At 33.2% G+C, this 21,820-nt stretch overlaps 1 protein-coding gene across 1 annotated transcript in view; it reads left to right on the forward strand.

Annotated features, from left to right (window-relative positions):
- LOC150099864 (uncharacterized) overlaps window positions 1–21,820 on the forward strand; it is a 133,624-nt gene that overhangs the window by 65,425 nt on the left and 46,379 nt on the right. The window contains exons 10-14 of the mRNA XM_090404502.1: window positions 5,891–6,125; window positions 9,109–9,284; window positions 15,650–15,751; window positions 18,761–18,877; window positions 20,973–21,070. Of these exons, the coding sequence (XP_090260628.1) occupies window positions 5,891–6,125; window positions 9,109–9,284; window positions 15,650–15,751; window positions 18,761–18,877; window positions 20,973–21,070 (728 nt within the window). The remainder of the gene's footprint in view (window positions 1–5,890; window positions 6,126–9,108; window positions 9,285–15,649; window positions 15,752–18,760; window positions 18,878–20,972; window positions 21,071–21,820) is intronic.

Here is a 21,820-nt window from a genome sequence, read left to right on the forward strand (position 1 = left end):
CTCTCTCTCACAGATTCAATCTAGTCCACTTTCTCACAGAAGCTGTTTCTTCCTTATGTCTTATAACTGCATCCATAGTGCTGCTCTTTTATTATATTTGCATTGTAATATTAAGAAGAGGCTGTACAAATATGAATTTGCATATCCCAACATAAAACATAAGATTGCTAGTTAGCAAAATACCATGAATATACAAAATTCTGCATACATGTTCATGCCTACAATACTGACATCGCTATTGTAATTTAAATTCTTGATATGCATCCTCAAGGGGCAGAGATACTATGATAGTACTATATGAAAAGTTTACATTATTACTAACTTCCTATCAACAATTTTCCTCCAAACTCACGATTCCAATATTGTCAGATCTTTTATTTTGTCTTCTAAGAAACTTCTAACTGCATCATCTTAACTGCCTCTTCTTAATATTACAATGCAAATATAATAAAAGAGCAGCACTATGGATGCAGTTATAAGACATAAGGAAGAAACAGCTTCTGTGAGAAAGTGGACTAGATTGAATCTGTGAGAGAGAGGAAAGGTATCAATGCTAACAAAATCAAACCCAAATCCAAGTGGAGGGAATTTAAGGAGAAGGATGACCATCAGGCGCAGGAACAGTATAAAGCTCAGGCCAGGATGGTAACAAGGGTGGTAAGAAAATCAAAAGCAGATTACGAAAGGAAATTGACCACGCAGGCTAAAGTGAATCCCAAACAGTTTTTTCAATATGTTGCAAGTAAAAGGAAAAATGCTCATGGTAGAATGATCTTAAAAAATGCTGAGGGTAGGGAGGTAACCGAATCAGTCGATATTGTGGAATTACTGAGCGAGCACTTTGCAAGAGTATATCATCCAGGTGGTGACTTTGCAGGAATGGAAGAACCAACAGCTTATACTGGAATTGTGATGAATGAAGTAGAGGTAACTAGTCTATTACAGAACCTCAATGTCAATACATCTGTGGGATTGGATGGTATACCAGCTCGTGTCGTAAGTGAAGCGGCCAAAGAATTGTCAGTGCCCTTGACCATTTTGTTTAATTTGAGCCTCAGGACTGGGTCAGTCCCAAGGGGGTGGAAAGAGGGGAAAATAGTTCCACTGCACAAAGGTGGTTCCAAGGCTGCTGTTGAAAATTACCGGCCAATCAGCATAACAGGAATCATTATCAGGGTCTTAGAGAAAATAGTCAAGAGGAAAATACAAGATTGGATAGAAGAAAATGGGATACTGTATCGGGGACAGCATGGTTTTGTGAAAGGTAGGTCATGCCTCAGTAACTTGCTCACGTATTATAACACAGTGACGGCTGAACTGGATAAGGGTAATGGGTTTACGGTGATTCTACTGGACCTTGCCAAGGCCTTTGACAGGATACCACATGGAATTCTAATCAGAAAATTGCAGCATATGGGAATGGACATAGGGTTGGTGAGATGGATAGGAGGGTGGTTGATGGAGAGATATCAGAGAGTGGTTTACTCAGGAGTAGAGTCCACAAGATGGCCTGTGACTTGTGGTGTGCCACAATGAACTGTTCTTCTCAGATCCTTTCCTATATCATAAATGATATAGGAAAGGATCTGAGAGGAACAGTTCATTTGTTTGCGGATGATGCGAAGTTGGGTAGGGCAATAGTGAATGCAGATGACGTCAAAATTTTGCAGGATGATTTGGATAGATTGGAGGTCTGGGCTAAGGAGAATGTATGTCAGTTTAATGTGGCAAAATGTAAGGTTATGCATTTTGGGGTGAAAAGATTGGCGGCAGTTTACTGCATTGGTGGAACCGTGCTCCAGGAAATTGATGAGGCACGAGATTTAGGAGTGTTGGTAGATAAGGAATTGAAATTTAGGGGACACATTGCAAAAGTGGCCAAATCAGCTCATCAAATCACTTGGTTGCTGAAGAATACGTTGACAAGCAGAGACAAGCAGGTTATTGTTCCGCTGTATTGAGCCTTGATAAGACCCCATCTAGACTACTGTGCTCAGATTTGGTCACCTAGGTTTCTTCTTGATGGGGAGGAGGTGGAGAGGATCCAGAGGCGAGTGACCAAGATGATAGCAGGTCTGTGGAATGAACCGTATGAGAATAGGGTGAGGATTTGTGAGTTGCAAAAATTGGTTGATAGGCAGAGGAGGGGAGATATGATTGAGACATTCAAATTACTGAAGGGTTTCTATAAAATTAATTCAGAAGATATTTTTGAGAACAGGGCTGGTTGTGGGAGGACTAGGGGACATCCATGGAAACTGGGCAAAAGTGTGGTTAGTAAAGGTGTTAGAGCTGGGTTCTTTACTTTAGAGTAGTGAATGAGTGGAATGCGCTCCCTGAGTCTGTGGTGGATGCTGTGACAGTGAATGAGTTTAAGGCGAGGTATGATAGATACTGTGAATGTCAAATAGTTGTGATGAATATGATTTGGAGCCTCCCTCGATGAGTCTAATGACTCCCTGGAGTTGCCCGTAATAATAGTAATAGTAATCATTCTACCTAAATCTTGGTCTTTTTCCTGTTATCGTGGCATCAAACATGTTTTGCAAACCTTTCCCCTTCTGTTTAAGTGACCACCTGCGATTAGCTCTCACATCTTGCTAATTTATCAAGTCAGTCAGTCAGCTATAATCAGGTCTAGACTATAGCAGCATTTAAGTATTAATTCATATATTTCAGAGCTTTTTGGACATTATTTCAACAGTTCATTTTTCTATTGTAATGTCAACTGCATACATAATTTGTGTAATAGAAACATAGATGATTCATAATTAATATAACTTGCTACGTGTGAACACTGCAATAATTTTGGTAATAGTAAGCAGTGTGCTTATAGTCAATTTAACAAATGCTCATTGCATATAATTGATATTACATTACCCAATATGTATATATATATATATATATATGTGTGTGTGTGTGTGTGTGTGTGTGTGTGTGTGTGTATAGAGAGAGAGAGAGAGAAAGCACCAACAGTAGTGTGAAATACAATAATGACTTGTTAGCAAGCAGTTGGTTGATTGTAATTATTGTGCTGGTGTAGAAGCAGGGAGAGATACTGGTCTTAACACGTAGTTCCCATTTTAAGGTTCTCCTGTAAAAGCATCTTACTATTCAAGATTCCAATATTTTTGGCTCTCAAATGATTGTTTTTAAACACTTGGGCTCTGATTCATGTCCTTCTATTTTTCTGTCTCCATATATACATATATTTATGGAAATCTCCTCTCTGTTCTTTATTCTAATGTCATACAGAGATAATAAGGTTTTCCTCCCAGAAACTTTTTCAGGGAAACAAGACAGGCAAACTGACGCAAAGCACACAGCAGACGTTACTCATCTACTATTCTCATATCCTTATTGGCTTCACCTCTGATTCCAACTAAACCAAATTCTAAACCGATACACTGCACTCAGACCTCTTACAGGCCTAATGTCAAGAATGCCTTATTGTACATCCTGATGTTCTTAACTGAATTTCACTGTTATGTATTCAGGTCAGTTTGGCTGTTTGTGGGATGAAAAACCTGAATCGCATTCAAGGAAAAACCCTGGCACATCCTTATGAGACTACCTAACTTGCCTTTGGTTAAAAAGTTCTTTTATTTCAGAGAATGTTTCTTACATCAGCAAGAGAAATAAGTTATGTCCAGTGGGTTGTCAGTGAATGAGAAGGCATGAGTGCAATTTCAGCATCAAAGTCAGATATGAATTTGAATTTTGCAGTCATTATTAGCTGTTATGTGGGTTGGTATGAAGTTGAAGGTCTTGTCTCAAGCCACTTTTGATTTGTTTTGGACTTTTTTGGAACATTTATTTGGAAAACCAAGCCTTGGATAATGGGAAAGAATTCAGAGTGGAATAATGATGATGATGAAGTCCTTCATTTCAGAAATAATTATTTCAGTGATTTTGACAAAGCAAATGTTTGGATCAGAAGCAAAAAAACAATAATCCCACTATGATAAAGAAGAGTGAAAATTACAGAGATTAATTCATTTGGGTGCCATTAGAGGTCAGAGGATATAAAGTTACAAGCTGAGGGAAGATGTCTATAGAATAGAATATGTAAGCAAGATTGTGGTGTGTACTATTAGTAGATCTGACTTTTATGGTGTCCATGAATGAACTGGTTAAGAGAATTGAGAATGTTAAGAGAAAAAGTTTTTAGTTACTTATTCCAGTGTTACTAGTGGAATTGAAAAAATCAGTCAACTTTAAACCTACTGATCCAACTTTCTTCCTCCTGTTTCATTCAATCTGTTTTTGGTCCTCTAGATCAGCCTTTCTTTTATTATCTCCAAGGAGTACATTCTGGGCTGTTGAAAGAAAATATCAAGTCAGCTCCTTAAGCTTGCTCACCTGTAGCATCAATGTGTTACAGGTAAGGAAGGTTGTGTGTAGGGAGGGGGGCAGGGATTATATAGTGAATATTGATGTATTCAAGGAAAATGGTTTTTGTTCAGGAAGCTGAAACTGCAGAAATTGAGCTTTAGGCATATCACTTGGAGAATGATGGAAATAGCAAATAAATACCATGAATTGGGAAATGAAAATTTTCAGTTCGAGAACACAAAAGGGGATTCTAGGTTTGGCATTCTGTGGAATATCATCCCACTGATGTTTAGGTATTATTACTCTTATAAGCTGATGGAAGGAATTATTAAAGTATAATGTGGGCAATTGTGACTGTCACTTGAGGCTCTTAGGAATAAGATGTTATTCTGGATGAATTCAACTTTGTGTTCATTTGTTGTTTGTGTTGAAGAGTTAGGACATACAGTGTGGGGTGAAAGATTTACATACACGTCACACACACACACCACAGCACCTAGTTATCTGGTCATAAGCAGTCTTGACTATAAATTAAAGATACCAAGAAATTATATTCTTGGTTTCATCCTTTAACCAAGTGTAAGCAAAGTTAGTGTGTGAAGTAACTTCACTACTGGGCCACTTGTATATAGAGACCAAGTGGAAAAAACTTTCAATATCTATCTCTAATCCAAGTATTTTAGTAATAAGGTGTGACACCTTTTGACTACTTGTTTATGGGAAATATGACTTCTGCATTACTTCAACCTTGGTATCTCTTCTGGGTCTGGCTTCCATTGGTGAGGCCTCAATAAAGGTTGAAACCAGTTTGGGTAGTGGCCCCTTCCAATAATGCATAGCATTATACATGTTAAGGATATGTGCTTTGCATTATGGGACACTAAGGCAGTCGATGTGAAGTCATTAACCTCTATATGTAAGTAGCCCAGTTGTGAAGTTACTTATGATTGGGCTATTTGACAAACTTTATTTGCTTACACTTGGATAAATGATGAAATCAAGAATATAATTTTTTATCATCTTTAATATATAGCATAACCAAGTAAAAAAAACTCAGCAGTCTTGACTGCACCTCCACATATCTCTGTACTCTGATTCCATCTGGAGACAATCTGATAGAGTAGGTGCTAGAAGAATTATTCACTAGCTGGTCCAGAAGCCTTCTGATGGGTTGCCATCATGTTCTGTCCTGTGATCTAGCAAGAAGCCTGCAGAACTGCTTTGTTACTGTACCTTCAAATACAGAAGTTCTAGGTCTCTACAGTATATTTGGTGTAAACCCTTGAATTCACTGCATGTATGGCTGTAGGAATAAGGTAGAGAACAGAAACCCGAGGTATTATTCTAGAGAAAAAATGTAGCAAATTCAAGCTACCAAACAGACAACTAGTACCAAAAATAAAAGAACTTGTAAAGGTTGATACACATCTTTGGCTTTCCCTGTACCACCAGTTATATTTTATGAATAAAATAGTTGATATATTTGCATTTCACTTTTTACTGCTTTGTTAGTCAATCTTCTTTTTTTATAATCTCCCTTCCATGTTTTTTCCAGGCAACTGAAGTTAAAGTTCTTCTTGAAAAGGATGGCTATCAAGTTTGGTGTTCTGTTGATGTTTTGGAAATTTCAGATTCAACAAATACTGAAGAGGGACTTCCAACTACACCCAGGGAATTGCCTACTATTCCTGAAGGAGAAGTCTTTTTCAGTAATGCTGAAACAGAAATTTTAAATTCTCTTGGAGATATAAAGCGATCTTCTACTTACAGATTTGAGCCTGATGCATCAGGTATCATTCTAGTCAATGTTTTTATATATTCATTCATTATGCCTTGACTATACCATTTAAACAGTTATTAGTCATAGTATTGTAGAGATTTTATTAGCATAATTAAATTTTGAATGCACTTGAGCAGTTTCCAGGGATATAATTACAGTATATCCTCTGTAACATTGTCAGTAGTGATGAAGCAGATCAGTTGGTAAGACCTGCATTTGAATACTGTCTAGGATGCAAGGAACAATTTTTATAAAGGCTTTATTAATTGAAGATGCTTTAGCCTGTCTCATATAGTGGTAAGGTTTTTTTCATTTCCAAATACTTAAATTCCTCCTCTTCTCTGTGACAAGAGACAAATTGGCTAGAGAACACAAGCGTATTGACAGACAGAGAAGACTGTAGCTGTATAATTAACTCTCCTGTTATCTGTAATAGGCTTAATATAAGATGGAAGATGAGTGAGATAATTAGACTAATATATACTCCTGTGAAGGATAGAATTTAACCCCCCCCCATATATTTATTTGCAATAGCTCTATTGTATATATTATTATTATGCTTACAAATAGTTACATTGGGGATGGTTGGCTGAGTGGTTAGCATATCCACTTTCCAACCCATGAGCTGTGGGTTTAAATACCATTGTGGACATGGATGTCTGTTATGGTTTTTAGGGCAATAAGATGAATTTCATTGCCCTTGCTTATTGGAGGCCTGAAGTAGCTTGAAAAAGTTCCATCTTTAATCTCTATAGCAGGGTTTCCAGACTATGTAAAATAAATAATAATAAAATCTAGAAAAATAGAAGAAAAAAAAAATCTTGAGCTTGCCAATGGTATGTATGCTATAAGATTACCTTTCATAGGTGGGAGCCGCATAAAAAAAAAACATAAGTGTGATAGGTAGAAACATAGAGGTTTTGTAGAAAAATTATTTAATACTTGACAAGAGGGGAAAAGTAATGAGGGGCTGTTCCTGGAAGTTTTATAAAAGTAGTTAGCAGTAATCTGAGAACACAGTTTATTTGCTTGGAGAATGGCAAATGTGTTGCCAGATGCAGTTGTAAGTGTTTCATCAGTGAGTGAATTGCAGAGAGAGGGATGATAGATACTGCGTGAATAATAAGCATGGCATTGCTAAAGAGGTTTTGTAGAAAAAAAAATGTAGACGGAGAAAAAATTATTTTATACTTGACAAGAGGGGAGAAGTAAGTAGGGGCTATTCCTGGAAGTTTTATAAAAGTAGTTAGCAGTAATCTGAGAACACAGTTTATTTGCTTGGAGAATGCCAAACGTGTTGGCAGATGCAGTTGTAAGTGCTTTATCAGTGAATGAGTTGCAAAGAGAGGTATGATAGATGCTGCGTGAATAATAAGCACGGCATCATGTGATGCGTCTTCAAGCTTCATGGAGTCGCTTATGTAATAAATAATAATGACAGTTATATTAATGTGTAATATTTCGTTACAATCTGTATTATGAAAATGAAAAAAAAAAACCTTAATTGAAGTTTAGACTGTCATTTAATCACTAAATGATGTCAGAAACCTCAACTCATTGTTAATTATGGTTTGCATTTCAGAATTTGCAAATATTAGTTTAAGAAATTGAAATAATTAAGGTTATGTTAAAGATATTGTAAAAATAATCATAATTTAAAATTCTGAATATTTTTAGGTATTGTTTATGTTAGAATGTTTATTAGTTTTAGTTTCATAACACGCATTGTCGGCACCTGCGATGTGCCCATTATTGAAATTGTTTTGTCAAAAATGATATGTAAAGCAGTTAAAAATTTATGTACTTACTGGATTTGATATTTGTATTACTTACAAGAATTTTATTGTAATTTAAAATTATCAAAAGTTGTGTTTTATGAAGACATTCTCTTGTCGCTAACAGAAACAACCATGTCAGCCATTATACAGTATTTAGTTTCTCGCTTGCCATTTTCAAGGAGTGCGCATGCTCGCTGAGAAGTTTGATGTGTGATTGACAGCTGACAAGGAAAGCGTTCGGAAGGAATTTAGAACACAGGCCGGCAGATATTTAGATTCAGAGGAACTTAAGTTTTTATGTGACAGTCAGAGGAAAATTAATAGTATATTCCGAAAAAGGAATCGTGGAACTATTAAGTTTTAATGTGGAATAAGTATTTATAAATAAAAGGGAAATATTGCTATAGATCGTTTTAAAAGGAATATTGGAGGAAACACTAATTGAAAGATTTATAGTAGGTTCCAAACTGGGAATCGTAGAACTGCAAGTTTTTTTATTGGAAGCGTTAAGCCTGTCAATAAGCATTTAGTGAATAAAAGAAGAATTTCTTATTTACGTTCTAAAGGAATGTTCGAGAAAACTCTGATTAGGAAGTTTCATCTGTATTAAGGACGCTGGATCTGACTATTATTTCTACTGAAGAAAAGAAACAGACTTAAGTTCGGAAGAATTAATGTGTGCTACATAAGTGATGAGAAAGGATCCTGTAAAAATGAAGAATAGAGTCATATATCTTCTGAAAAGGGCCTTGACAGAGAAAGAAACTGGCTATGAACATTTTGTGATTGTGCAAGTGTTTAGTCTAGTCTTAAGTGTAAGTTTATTTTTAAAAGGCCTTGGATCCAATTAATTTGTAGTTATGTAATATTTGTTTGAAGTGTATATATATATTGTTTTTGTTTTATTAAATGTGTTTATTTTGTATTTTGGTCTTGAGTCAGTGATTATTTGGATTCTGAAAGAAAGAGTTAAGATCATTGCACCAATTGGAATGAACCCTTGTGCATATAATAACATATAGGTACACTCGGAATTAAAAAAAAATAATTGTTAGAAACAGAGATCATCTCTATGGTAGGATTAATAATATGATAATATCTATGAATATCTCCTCTATATAAAAATCCACCAATTATTAACAATATAACTAAAATAAAGGTTATGTTAAAACATATTTGCTTGCTATTGTCTCTGAATTTAACTTCTTTTAACAGATCGAAGGCCTTTATCTCGCTTGATGTCTCAGTTTAGTGACATTAGTCAAGTCTCAACTCTGACCCCTGAAAAAATGGACAGATTAAGAAATTTTCAACAAAATGTTGATCGAGCAGGAGTTGTTATTGTAATTATTTCTGAAGCATATACAAAATCCAAAACGTCACAGCAACAGGTAAGCTTCATATAACATTTGAAAAAAGTTTATTTCGGTTCTGATTCCCCCTTCCCATTGAATTCACTATCTCTTCCTCTTTGTCAAGTTATTTTCCTGTTTTAATATTATAATTGTGCCTATATAGAGATGGGCATAATTTTGTCATATCCTTAGTATAACTTTAAAACAATTATATAACATTTTCTTTTCTAAAAAAATAAGTTACTGTAGTAGTAACTTTTTCATTCTTCTTCTTCTTAAGCTTCACGAACCCTTAAGGTTCTTAGCTGCAAGCACCACAGTTCTCCATTTTTTTCTATCCTTAGCCAGTTTGGCTAAGGATAGAGTGGACAAGAAAGGAGAATAAGAAGAAGAATAAGAATGGACATGAAAGAGCCTCAACCTGCAAAAATGCCTTCCATTTTTGCAGGTTGAGGCTCTTTCATGTCCATTTCGATGTTATCCATCCATCTTCTGCAAGGTCTTCCTTTAGAATGTCTTCCATTTGGGTGATGTAAAAAGGTTTTCCTCACCAGCCTGTTATCCTCTATTCTTTCCAAGTGACCTAACCATCTGATGCGATTAGCTCTGATTTCATTTATTATTAGTGGCTTCTAATAAAGTTCATTGAGTTCATTTTTTCACATACACACGTGTGCCTATGTCCTGTAGTGTTGAGTTCTCAAGGCCGATTTGCCTGCTTTGCGGGATGAAAAACCCCAGGATAAACTGGGGGAAAAAAACCTGTTGTCCACTCCCAGAACCGGCTAACTTGGTTATGGCTGAGGAAGATCCTTCAGCTCCTCACGTCACCGACGGAAATCGAACCTTGGTGACTTGCACGCTTGCAGCAGTAATGTAGTGATGAGCGATACCGTGATTTTTCAATCACAGTACGAATTGATATTGCAGAATTTCTGCTACATAATTTAGCATGTGAAAGTTGCAGTGATGGAGAAAATGTATTTCAGTAGAAGAAAAGATGGCAATTCTGCAACGTGTAGATTGGCATACCGGAACACGTGTGCATTCAGCAAAAGGTCTAGAATCCATGTCCACTTTGAACACAATAGTAAAAAACAGGTCAAGCATTGAACTCAATGCAAAGCAATCTGCCGCTATGTCAAAAAAAAAAAAAAAAAAAAAAAAAAAAAACGAAAGCAAAAACAATCAACAATTAAAGATTTTTTTTTAATGATAAATGTAATTGTAAATTCATTTATTTTCAATTATTAAATTTTGTAATCTGGTATGTAGACTCACATACTAGCAGTAATTTAATGTTATTGTTTTTTTAATTTTTTTTTTTTTTACATTTCCTGCAATTTACACTTTTTTCCACCGGTCCCCTGAAAAGTGCAAAAAAGGAATTTTAGTGTATTTCTTAAGATTTTGTTTTTGAAGCATTGTAATTATTCTTCATCACTTTTGTTATATTTCATGTCTCTGCACCATATAATAATACAACTTGTCTAATTAGCTTGTCTAAATATGAGAGAGATAAACCAAGTGGTCTGACAGGGATGTCCCCTCTCAGCAACTCTTTTTAATATTTACCTAAATGAAATAATAATAAAATAGAATAAAAATTTCCATCAATTTCCACCAATTTTATTTAAAAATATTATTTTTAAATAAAATTTATTCAACTGGTATCCCCCCAATAGAATGGAAAAAAGCAACTGTCATTCCTATCTTTAAAAAAAAGTAATAGCGATGACCCTAAAAACTATAGAGGTATCAGTATACTAAATTCCTGTTACAAAATATATAGCAGAATCTTAAAGAGCAAACTAATGAAATATTCCAAAAACTTTATTTTAGAAGAGGACGATTATGTATAGACCTGGCCTTTTGCCTAAAATTAATAATAGAGAAAAGAAGAGAATACAATTTAGAAACACATATTGCATTTATTGACTTTGAAAAAGCATTTGACAAAGTTAAAAGAAACATATTATTTAACATAGTAAAAGAAAGACAAATACCAAATAATATCCTAAAAGCTATCACAAGTATATATGAAAATAATCAAATACAAATAAGATTAAATCAAGAGCTATCATATATGAGAGAGATAAACCAAGGGGTCTGACAGGGATGTCCCCTCTCAGCAACTCTTTTTAATATCTACTTAAATGAAATAATAATAAAATGGAATAAAAATTTACATCAAGGAATTAAACTTTCTCCTACTGTGAACTTAAACGCTCTCCTTTTTGCCGATGACCAAATAATAATTACAAATTCTGAAGATAACTTACAGAAAGCTATTTTAGATCTAAATGAGATAGCAAAAGATTATGGTATGATAATATCCACAGAAAAATCAAAAACTATGGCCTTTGAAGGACAAGATCCAGCAAGAACTAAGATAGTAATGGATAACAAGATCTTAGAACAGGTGAATTCATTTATCTACCTAGGATGTATGATCATATATGAAAATGAAAAAGATATAAATGTAAAAATTGCAAAATATTTAAAAATAACAGGTGTAATTAACTCCATATTTAAACCATACTTAGTTGAAAAACAAACCAGACTAAAAGTATACAATACATTAGCCCTACCAGTCTTATTGTATGGAAGTGAAATCTGGACAATAAAACAAAAAGACAAACAAAGTTTAATAACATCAGAAATGAGAAAAACTGCAAAGTATACTCTATTTGATGACAAAAGAAATGAGGAAATTATGAAAGAATTAAACTAAGAATCAGTAATAGAAAAAATTAAAAAATATAAACATAAATGGATGGAACACATTCAAAGAATGAAAATAGAAAGATTACCAAAACAAACCTTAAAGTAAGCCATTAGGAAAAAGAAAACCAAGATGTCCTCTTAAACGTTTTAATGATGACTTCTAAGGCCGGAACAGGCCCCGCTAGGCCTAAATCCTTGATATACATGATGATGATGTCTAATTAGCATTCTGTTGATATTTTAGATTCATATGACAGATTTCTAGACGAGAAGAGGTGCTGAAGTGAAAAATATGATTTATTTCCTGCTTGGAATCTCATCTTTATTTCTTTTTAGATCTTATTATCTTTATTTGTTATAGAGCCTAGATATTTAAATTGTATTGAGTTTTTCAATATCATGTCAGCAAACTGAATAGCTGATGGCTTATTGAGATCATTATCTCTAGTTACTTTTAAATATTCTGTTTTATTTTGGTTAATATTAAGGCCTATTTTATCAGAAGAGGTTTTAAGGTTTATAAAAATTTTAGTTATATCATCTGCACTTTCTCCTATGATATCAGTATCATCTGCATATCCCAGGAATGATGCAATGCATGATACAGTACTTTTAGTTGTTTCTCCTATCACTTTTTCCAAAGCAATATTGAATAATATAGGTGATATTGCATCTCCTCGTTTTAAGTGGAGATGTTGAATGGCTCTGACAATGTTGTTAGTGAAGACATTGATTTTCCTGTATACACATTTTAACCAATCTGATTAATTTTTCTGGTATTCCGAATTCCTTTAAGATTTTCCATGGACTTTCTTGATGTATGCTATCATATACTTTTTGGAAGTCAATGAATATATTATGCCTTTCTTTATTGTATTCCCAATTTTTCTCTAGAATTTGTTTCAAGGTAAAAAGATGATCAATGGTTGAATAACTTATTCTGAATCCTGATATTCTTCGAGAATCTCTTCTGCATATGGAATAATTTTTTTTAGAATAATATTAGACAGGATTTTGTAACTAGTATTTAAAAGTGAGATGCCTCTGTAGTTTTCACATTTTCTTTTATCTCCTTTTTTTTTTTTTTTTTTTTTTTTTTTTTTTTTTTTGTGGATTGGGATTATTATTGATTCTTTCCAGTCTTCTGGCAGTTGTTAATTTTTCCATATGAGTTTAATTAGTGTGAATAGTTTGTTAGTTAATTCTTTTCCTCCATATTTAATTTGTTCAGATGTGATTTTATCAATTTTTTTAGCTTTATTATTTTTATGAGTTTAATGCTTATTTCTATTTCACTAAATGATGGCTTTTTGACTTCTGATTCACAAGTAGCATAAATTCTAGGTAGGAATGTTACTTTGGGATTTTGGCAGTTTGTTTGGAATATTCCTTTCAGCCATCTGTTTTTTCATTTGCAATAATTTATCCTTTATTATCATTAATTATTGCAGTTCTTGATTGATAACCTGTCTTTAGTTTATTTATACCTTGAAAAAAGTTCCTTGCATTTATTGTATTCTCTTTTTCAGTTTTATCAATTAATTCCTTTAAATAATGTCTTTTTTCTTGCCTAATAATTTTGCTTGATTCATTACTAGCAAATCTATAGTTTTGTTAGTTATTGTTATCCTGTTGGTTCTGAAGCCATTTAAGCTTAACTTCTTTTTTCATTTCTATTGCTTCTTTGCATCTATTATTAAACCATTTATTATGGTATGAAATATTTTGGAATCCTAAAACTTTTTCAGGTGCTTTGTTTATACAACACTTAATTCCATTCATAGAGTATCAGTATTTTCAGTTTCTTCAATGTTATTAAGCTCTGCTTTTATTTCATTAGAGTAATTTAATCTTATGTTATTGTTTTTCAGATTATCAATATTGAGTTTAGGATGTTTTTTTTTTTATTTTTATTGAAATAGTTTTTGTTTAAGTTTTCTTTTCATTACTGATCCTACCAAATAATGATCTGAATCACAGTCAGCACCTCTATAATTTCTAACAGTTTGAATGCTACTTCTAAATCTTCTTCTTTCTATTAAAATATGGTCAATTTGGTTGTGAGTTATTCCATCAGGTGATGTCCATGTTTGCTTATGGATGTCTTTCCTTATAAATATTGTACTACTAATTATGAGGTTCTTGGATATTGCTAAATTTATTAACCTTATACCATTATCCTTTGAAGTTTTATGTAGGCTGTTATTTCCAATTGTTTGTCTAGATATTTCTTCTCTTCCTGTTTTTGCATTAAGGTCTCCTGAAAGTATAATTATGTCATTATTTGGTATTTCATCAATTATTCCAGAGTATCATGGAATTCATTCTTGTTATCTTGATCAGCTTCCTCTGTGGGTACATGTGCATTAATTAAGATTATTTTGAACTTTTTTGTTAGCAGTCTTATTTTAACCGAGTCTTTCATTGATGGCCTCAAAACTTATGATTGAGTTCCATAACCTTCTTTGTATCATAAATCCTGTTCTTTTCATTATTAACTCCTATAATTTAAAACTTCCACCTCAAGAGTATTAAATTATATCAAATCTGCTTTTATAAAAAATGACTTTCATGACTTCTTTATCCAGAAAGCCTCTAACAGCTTTAGATCATCAGTCTCTAGATTTCCTAGAGATATCACTCAGATTCCATTCCCATTTATTAAATGAATTTCTGATTATATTGCTACGACATTTTAACATTGATATCCTTTCATCCTCCCAAGAGGATTTCTACATCTCTTTCTTTGTATAAATACAAGCTTTCTTCACTCAGCCTTCCAGATGTCTGTCAGATCCCTTACTCCTGTGGTGTGTCTTACTTTGGACAGTCTGGCAGATCTGCAGCCATCTGTTGTGGAGAACATAAATCTTATATCCAGTACCTTGAACCTGAGCAGAATATGCCATCTTGACTAAACAGAAGTTTTCTTCCAAAGTTTTCTTTGGAAGAAAACTATACTTTTTCATAAAAATGGATTCCTTATGGAGTGGTTATACAGGGAGAGTTGGGAAACCTTCAATATTATGCAAATTCCTAATTATTATCTTATTATATCTTTAATTTACTGACTATCTGTTGTCCTACTTAAATAGCAGCAGATTTTAAAATTGATTCTTTTATTGTAATTTATTTTGTTCCATTGTCTTATTGTACTTAAGGATGCCTTAGTTATTTAGGCGAAAATTTTACAGCTAATATATTTATTTCACATAAGGTTATTGGAAGTTTTTCCACTTGGTTATACTATAAATTAAAGATACCAAGAAATTATATACTTGGTTTAATCCTTTATTCGAGTGTAAGCAAACAAAGTTTGCACCTGAAGTATTTTCAGGAGCAGCAACTCATATATAGAAGCTAATGACTTCACATTGTTTGCCTTAGTATCCCATAATGCAAAGCACATATCCTTATGGACATGTATAATGCTATGCATTATGGGAAGGCTCACTACAAAAACTGGTCTGGATAGTGACCGGTCTGCAAATGATTGCCAATTCAAATTCTTAAACTGTTATAAATTTTAATTTATAAAACTGTTTATTTTTGTTAAAATGTTATATATATTAAGAAAAAAAGAATATATATATATATATATATATATATATATATATATATTAAGATAATAAAAATTTAAACTGATATATAAATCTGATCTTGTTTGTTTTCAGATATATTATTGTGAGCATAGAAAGCAAGTTATTCTACTGAAAAGTGATAACAACAAAATTCCCACTTGGTTTACTATGCTTGTAGGAAACGATATGATTACTGTGAGTAATTTTGTAATTGGAGCATAATTTTTCATTTCAATTAAGATTGACTATATTTTATATTAAATAATTTTGAAGTGGAGAGTCAGATTAACAGCAAGCTATTTTTTCCCAGAGGCTAACGATTTGGAGCATCAGAAATCTAGAGCATTTACATCAGCATACATACATATAAAGTATGCAATAAAAAAATTGACATTGTGTGCTATTGTTGACAATTAAGGCACAAGCTGAATAAATTTATTATTATATTTTTTTATTCCTTTTTTTTTGTTTTAGATTAAATGGTAACAACATCGTATCAGATGGAGGCAAATATAGTGCAAGACAGCAACACTCTTTCTGAAACTGCTTCTCCTATAACAAATTCCAAAAAAAAAATTTAGATTCCAAATTTAATTGTTATATGCTTTTGTTGCAATTAATCTTCTTCCATTCAGAAGATTATCAGACATTATATTATGTAGCTGCTTTATCTTTCAATTTTAAAATATATAAATATAATCCTGTAGCAATTTATTTTTTGTTTCTGTCAGTTGATGATGCTTTTAATCATATTATTAATTTTGTTGTGCATCTTCCATGCCAGATCTGAAACCAGTAGCCAGCAAGTATAATTGTTATCTAGTAATTTATTCATTTTAGATGTGTATCCTTCAGTAGTCATAACCACTGGGACATTATCTTTGTTTTCTTTTATTACTATAAAGTTACTGCAGTTTTTGGAGTTAGGTAAATTTTATTTTGAAAATATTTTTGTTGGCTGTTCTCTGAATACAGTTGAGTTATGACGAGTCTTTTTTTGGTAATCTGTCTAGTCCTTTTTCTAGAAAATTGAAAATGAAGTACATATTTGGCTGATACAACAGACAAATAATACTATGCTGTTGGTTTTGAAGGACTGATAAAGTGATGTGATAAGTGTATAAATGTTGAAGGGGATTATGTAGAGAAATGAATGTTTTTCTGAGATTTGTATTTCACTTGTTTTATTTTTTTATAACCATTTATAACTTGCTTACTTTCCCTCTCATAATTATGTGAAATACTTCAGCTGTTTAGACACAATTTTCAGTGAAGATGTAAATATGGAAATTGATGAGTATGCAAAGCTGATATGGTAGGAATACAGTTGAAGAAGATATAGAAGAACCACAAATACAACATTCTGAGGAAAATTAGAAGAGTGAAACAACAAATGACATCAATGACAAAATTGTATTAAAAATTAATTTACTGACATTACTGGCATCAAAAATGTGTACACAGAGGATCTAAGTTATGATCACCAGAATAAGAGGAGAAAGATCAGCAGTTTTTTTTTTGGCAAAGTGACTGCTAAAAGAATCCCAGAGGAAGACCTAGATCTTGGTGAATTCTGACCTGACAGTTAGCAGATTAACTTGAAAGAAAGTTCTCTATAGGAAGCTAATAACAATGTAAAAAAATGACATTTAAGACTATTATTATTCTATACAACCCTTGAGGGTACATATCGTGAAATTATTATAAAGTTGCTTTTTATGTGATTTTTAATTCACATGCATTTATATTATAATTTCATAATTTAAAAAAATGTTAGACATTTTCCTCCTTTGCATCTCAAGAAATTTCTGTGATCTTATCATCATATATTCACAAGTGCCTGAGTTCATTATGAAAGGATGAAACATGTAGTTGTGAACAGGACTTTTTCGAATGCTGTAGTTAGGTATTCTGTATTATTTCATAAATCAAATTTCCTTTGTTATTGCTAAGAGACACCTCATGGAGTCAAGGACTCATCAAGGGAAGCGACATATTGCCCACACAGCTGTCAAACCTTTGATTGAATTTATTCACACTACCTGCACTCACAACTTCAAAAGGCAATCACTATTCTATGAGAGAGAAATCTAGCTCTTACCCATCCTTCACTATATTCATTCTCGACTTCCATGGATGCCCACTTGTCCTCTCCCCAACCTCCATAAAATGAAAAATTCCATATTCTGGTATCCCATATGACCCTTTCAAAAGTTGGTCTCAATCAGCTCACAAATTCTCACCTGTCTTCATAATCTCTATTCAAATCTCCATTGTATTAGTATCACCAAGGAGACCAGACCTACATATAGCAGTTCAAATGAGGTTGCATCAAGGCCTTATAAAGAGCAAGCAAAATGACTTCCTTACATGTTAAGGTTTGTTTCAGCATTTCAATTATCCTCTGAGTTGTATTTGCAGTCTTTGCTATCTGGCCTTTTTGAAATTCAACTTCAACTTCCTATCTAATACTGTCACCTAATCAGTTTCTAATAGCATAATCCCACCAATTGATATTGAATATCATTACACTAAAGTGCATGACCTTACATTTACTAACATTAAACTGACAACCAACCATTTTCACATGCCCACAATTTCAGCCTATTCAAATCATTCAGCAAGGAGTGCATACCAGCTTCATTCCTGATTATCCTGCCTATCTTTGCATCATCAGCAAGCAGCTATGTGTCACCTGTCAAATCCTTCCCAATGCATTAATGTAAAGATGAATAACAGTGGACCAAGGAATGATATCTGTGGTCACCTTAAATCTTACAGACTCCTATGTAACCAGAGTTGGGTATATGGAGCAGATGTATGTGCCTATGTTTAGGTGTGCTGTTCAAAAAGTAATTTTACTAATAGATAAACATTAAAATGTTCAAACATTTTGGGAAGCCTTTTTCTTAATCTGTATTTTTGGCAATTCCATTATAGCAAACATCATTATGGTGAATATTCTTATTTATTATAGTGGATTCATTATAATGAATCTTCTTAAAAGTCCTTGCCAGTTTCCCATAATATCCATGCTGAATAGCACAAAGGAAATCTTCCACTCTAACAAATTATTCCTTTGCTTCCGAGTGTTTGCTGTAGTTACTTGATGTCACTATAGCAAACTAAAAATTTGATATAATATGTGTTTCACTTACATATTAAGGTGAAAAAAAAAACTTATACTGATCTTTTCTCTTCCAGAAGATGAATAATCCACATTTCGATTTTACCTTGAAAGCAAGAGCAAAAAAAGCTTTAAATCCTGCTGTTACACAAACATCCAAAGATGCAACATTTGAAGCTCAGATGAATTACTTGGTAGGTGAATTATGTATTGATTTATTATTTCTGTTTTTCTGTGAAAGCAGTTGCTAAAAAGGAAAATAATAAATATCAGTATGAAATTTGGAATTCCTGTCATGATACTCGCTGTGATTGTAAGCTCCTCTGTACAAAATACTGCTCTATAAATTCTCTAGCTAGCCACCTTCTGTGGGGAGGGGAGAACTACTTTTCACATAAATTATTAAAGCCAAACGTCACATTAGCACATAAGGTGATATTTCTTATTTGTTTTTTTAAAATGTTTTTTTTTTTTTTAAATTTATATATCTCTGTATTTGTATTTTCAATTTTATTTCTAAAAGTGTCTCCCTGCTGAAGTATATTTTTAAAGATTTTAGGATGCTGACTCTATAAGTACAAAAAGACAAGTATTCCAAAATATACTTCACTCTAGAAAAGCAGTCTTTCTCATCCTCTACACACATCATGTGTTGTCCTGATTCATCATTTGGTGTTAATATCTCACATTTATTGATAGCCACATAGTCATTTCATCACGCATCTCAGTAGTGTGATATCCTTAAAACATCAACATATTGGACCAAGGCTCCTCCAGTGATGCAGCTCTTTTCATTGAACTCATTCATTGAACTCATCCATGCCATGCTTGTTTTTCACAAGTTATTGTAATCCTCACACTACAGATGAAATATTTCTTCTCCCCATCTCTTCCCCCAATGATACACAACACCATAACAAAATTATTTCTACTGAATATATTCAGAGTACTACCTGATAAAATAGTGTTGGAATGTAACATAATCATCACATCATTTTAAAACCATATCAATCCTAATTCATGGTGGTGGGGATATAATAAATTTAGTTTAAACCTTTATCCAAGTGTTTCGAGTAGTGATGAGAGCTTGGTCCACCTTTACCATGAGTTGCTTAGTCCTGAAGATACTTCAGGCGCAAACTTTGTTTGCTTACTTACACTTGGATAAAGGATTAAACTAAAATTATTATAGTCTAACCAAGTGGAAAAAACTTCCAACAATGTAGTGAGGATGTTAGAAAGGGTCTGGAGAAGATCCACAAAGATGGTCTTTGGAATGTGGAGTACGAGGACAGATTGAGAGAATGTAAATTGCAATGCCTCGTGAATAGGAGGAGGGGGGGGATATGATTGAGACATATAAGGTAGTCAGAGGTTGCTATCAGGTTGACATAGAGAAGATTTTTCATAGAATGGGAGGGGGGGGTAGAACAAGAAGCCATCAGTGGAAATTCTATAAGGAGGGTGTGAGCAGAAGGTTCTTTGCATGGAGAGTAGTTGGTGAGGGGAATGCATTGCCTGAGTGTGTTGTTAATGTAGATACATTGAATCAGTTTAAGGCATGGTGTTGACAGTGTGTACCTCCCACGATGAGTCTCTGACTCCATGGAGGTCAGACGTTAATAATAATAATTCTAAGAACAAAAATTCCATCCTTTGGTTTGCTCCCTGGGGATCACCTTGCTATGTTACCTCAATATCTTTGTTTTATAGGGATTTCCTATACTATTCAGGTCAAATATGAAATATTTGACCTGAATAGCATAGGAAATTTGTATACATTACCATCATTGTTTGGGAACCTAATTCTGAGACCTGTACCAGAGAAAGCCAAAGCAACTACTATTTCTGGTTCCAGAGATAGGACTCCATTTTGCATCGCCCCCTGTAATTGGTTATAGTGCAATGTATCTGGCAAGTGCTTTATTCTCTGAAGATGTTGGTTTGAATCCAGTAGAATTCCAAAAAAGCAGTTTTTCTCATTCTCAACACACATAAGTTATTGCAATTCTCACAATACAGATAAAATATTTCTTATGGTCAAATGTTATTTGACTAAGAATGGAGGAAAGAGTTTTATCAGAGCAAATGTTAAAACCAATAACTAAGGCTTTTTTTCATGTCTGAATGTCTTACTTTTATTGCAAAAATTACTGATTTTTGTTGATGGTTTTGTGGATATTGAGTAGCCATATATTGTGTGAGTTACGGTATCATTACTACTACTTGATATTTATTGCATATCACTGTATGATTACAGTTTGACCTCTAATAAATTTATATTTGTAGGTTAATTTCATGAAGAAAAATCTTCCACTTTTAGATATGTGTGTTTATATTTCTGGAAGTAGTAGACTTCAAAGTAAACGAGCACAAGATATCTGCAAGTAAGTTCCTCAAACCTATTTGAATTTTTTTTTTATCTTGTTGTAATTTCTTTTTTCTTTTAATTTTTAATATAATGTAATGTTTTCTTTATTTGGATGCATTCTGAATCTCTGAAGTAATTTATTTACTTGTTTTTTTTATAAAATACTCACATTTTAATATGAGTATTTTATAAAATATTCATTCTTTGCATGGCTCACAGCATTCTCACCCTTCCTCAAACTTACAAGATGTTTTTTTTATATAACTTTGCACAAAAAATGCAGCTTTTTTGTAATCCATCTGATATTTGTCAAGAATAATGAGGCCCTATAAAAATGTGACTAGTGGGATACTACAGGATTCTGTACTTAGACTTTTGTTCTTTAACTTGTATATTAATGTATTGGGCTTGATGTGGTCAGTAATAGCATCTTTTGTAAAACAGCTTGAAGAACAACAACACTGTGTGCCCTCACTTGTAAGAAACACAAATTTGATTCTCCTAATGATGGATATGGAACTTTTTTTAGCTGAATTAGATTCTTTAGTCTCCCATGGAAATAGCAAGTGTTTTTAAGCACCTCCATATTGCAATTGGAAGAATGACAGAACAATCTGCCCTTCAATTGGTAAATTGAGTTCAATTCTCATCATGACGAGAATTGACAAAATCTACAAAGAATCTCGTATGTGGGCTTTTTCAATTTAAAGTGAGTTAGTTGATCTGATATGGGTAGCAGTGTTTTTCTCCTGGGAACTCAGTTTTC

This window comes from Typopeltis vanoorti, chromosome 14 (genome assembly GCF_054136105.1).
Source record: "Typopeltis vanoorti isolate ZY-2024b chromosome 14, IOZ_Tvanoo_1.0, whole genome shotgun sequence".
In the NCBI taxonomy this organism is placed as follows: domain Eukaryota; kingdom Metazoa; phylum Arthropoda; class Arachnida; order Uropygi; family Thelyphonidae; genus Typopeltis; species Typopeltis vanoorti.